Consider the following 1,710-nt stretch of genomic DNA (forward strand, 5'->3'; position numbering starts at 1 on the left):
GCTGAGGCTGGAGAATCACTTGAACCCGGGAGGCGGAGGCTGCAGTGGGCTGAGATTGTGCCATTGCGCTCCAGCCTGGGCAACAAGAGCGAAACTCCGTTTCAAAAAAAATAAATAATTAAAATAAAATAAGAAAGGAATGAGGCAACTGGGCTGAGAACGGGTCTTGGTTGTCCTCCTCCTCACAGCCCACGGTGGCTGGAGGGGTCCAGGCTGCCAGGAAGGTCTCACTTGGCAAGAGTACAAGATACGAGGGATTGCAGATTGTCTCAGCAGTTCGCTGTGTGATATGGGGCAGGCTGCCTGCCCTCTCTGGGCCTCTGCACGCTCACCTGAAAAACGGAGCCACGGGGAGGGGTGTAAAGGGACATCACCAAGGCTGTGAGGAGCAGGAGAAACCACAGGCTCTGGGGTGAGACAGACTGGCTTCAGATTTGCCTCTAGCTTTGTAATTGCGGTCATGTCGCATTCCCTCCCAGCCTCAGTTTCCCCACCTGGAAAGCAGGTGCTGTCAAAGTGCCTGACTCATCCCCAGGAACAGGGAGTCACGCTGAGCTCACGGAGGTGGGCAGTGCTCTGCCCTAACCACTCTTAGGATACCTGAAGAGTCCGGAGCCTGCCCTCTCAGCCCCAAGCCCCCTAGAACACAGACTCCCTCTGGGTCTCAGCGGCGTCCCAGTTTCTCCCATTTCACCCCAAACACCCCCCTTATTTCAGGCTTGCATGGGGTGTCCTGGGCACTACAGGCTGTTGTGTTTCCTGAGCAACTACTGTGCACCAAGCGGCCTGCTCTCTTCCACTCCTCTATCAGGGAGACACGGGGCTTGTGAGCCCCTTTGGCAGACAGAAAAACTGAGGCCCCAAGAGGGACAGGGACACCCCAGGCATCCCCACTGGTGACTCAGCACGGCCATGTCCTCACTCCCTTCTCAGGAGGGACCTGTACACCACGCTGGATGCCCCAGCCCAGCCCAGCCCCGTCAGCCAAGTCTGGGCTAGGCCTGCCGCCATGGGAGGCTGGAGGCCACCCTTGCCACAGCCTCTGGCTCCCCCAAACAGCCACGTCCTCCCCGGGATCTCCTGGCTCCTGCCCAGGTCTGGGCCTCACCTGATTTCCGAGATGTCAGGTTCATAGGTGTCCCACAAGCCCGGGATCTGGGGCTCAGCGGGCCCGTCCATGGCAGGTGGGTGAGGGTGGGGAGGGGAGGACGAGCAGGGAGCAGGCGGCACGGAGGCCAGGTGTGCGCAGCGACAGCGTCTGCCACCTGGGGAGCCCGCCAGGTGCCTACTCCGTGCCCGGCCCAAGGGGAGGGGCAGCACCCAGCCGGTTTTCCCAGCTGCTACCCACGCCTCCGACAGCGGGGAGAGGCCAGAGGGAGTCACCCTGCTCTGAGGGCGGGGAGGAGCAGTGATGGGCACGTCCTGGCGTCTGGTGCTCAGCTGGGGGCAGAGTCCAGGGGGTCAGTGTCAAGCCCACACTGGAACCTTCCGGGCTGGCAGTTCTGGGCCTGTGGGCGCCCACCTGGAGCCCACGTTGCTCATTTGGGAAATGGCACTGATCTCGCCCATCTCAGCGAGCTCATTCATTCACTCACTCATTCATTCCTTTATTCATTTGAGAAATATTTACTGAGCATCTCCCGTCTGCCCCGCACTGTTCCAAGCACTAGGCCACCGCTGGGGACGGGCGACAGAAACTCGCCTTCACGG

General features: G+C 60.6%; 1 protein-coding gene across 1 annotated transcript in view; it reads right to left on the reverse strand.

Annotated features, from left to right (window-relative positions):
- The window catches only part of SULT2B1 (sulfotransferase family, cytosolic, 2B, member 1), a 68,291-nt gene extending 66,940 nt beyond the window's left edge, over positions 1-1,351 (reverse strand). Inside the window, exon 1 of the mRNA XM_011979369.1 lies at positions 1,109-1,351. Within this exon, the coding sequence (XP_011834759.1) occupies positions 1,109-1,179 (71 nt within the window). The 5' untranslated portion in view covers positions 1,180-1,351. The remainder of the gene's footprint in view (positions 1-1,108) is intronic.
- Between the last annotated feature and the right edge of the window lie 359 nt (positions 1,352-1,710).

This window comes from Mandrillus leucophaeus, unplaced genomic scaffold (assembly GCF_000951045.1).
Source record: "Mandrillus leucophaeus isolate KB7577 unplaced genomic scaffold, Mleu.le_1.0 Scaffold200, whole genome shotgun sequence".
NCBI lineage: Eukaryota > Metazoa > Chordata > Mammalia > Primates > Cercopithecidae > Mandrillus > Mandrillus leucophaeus.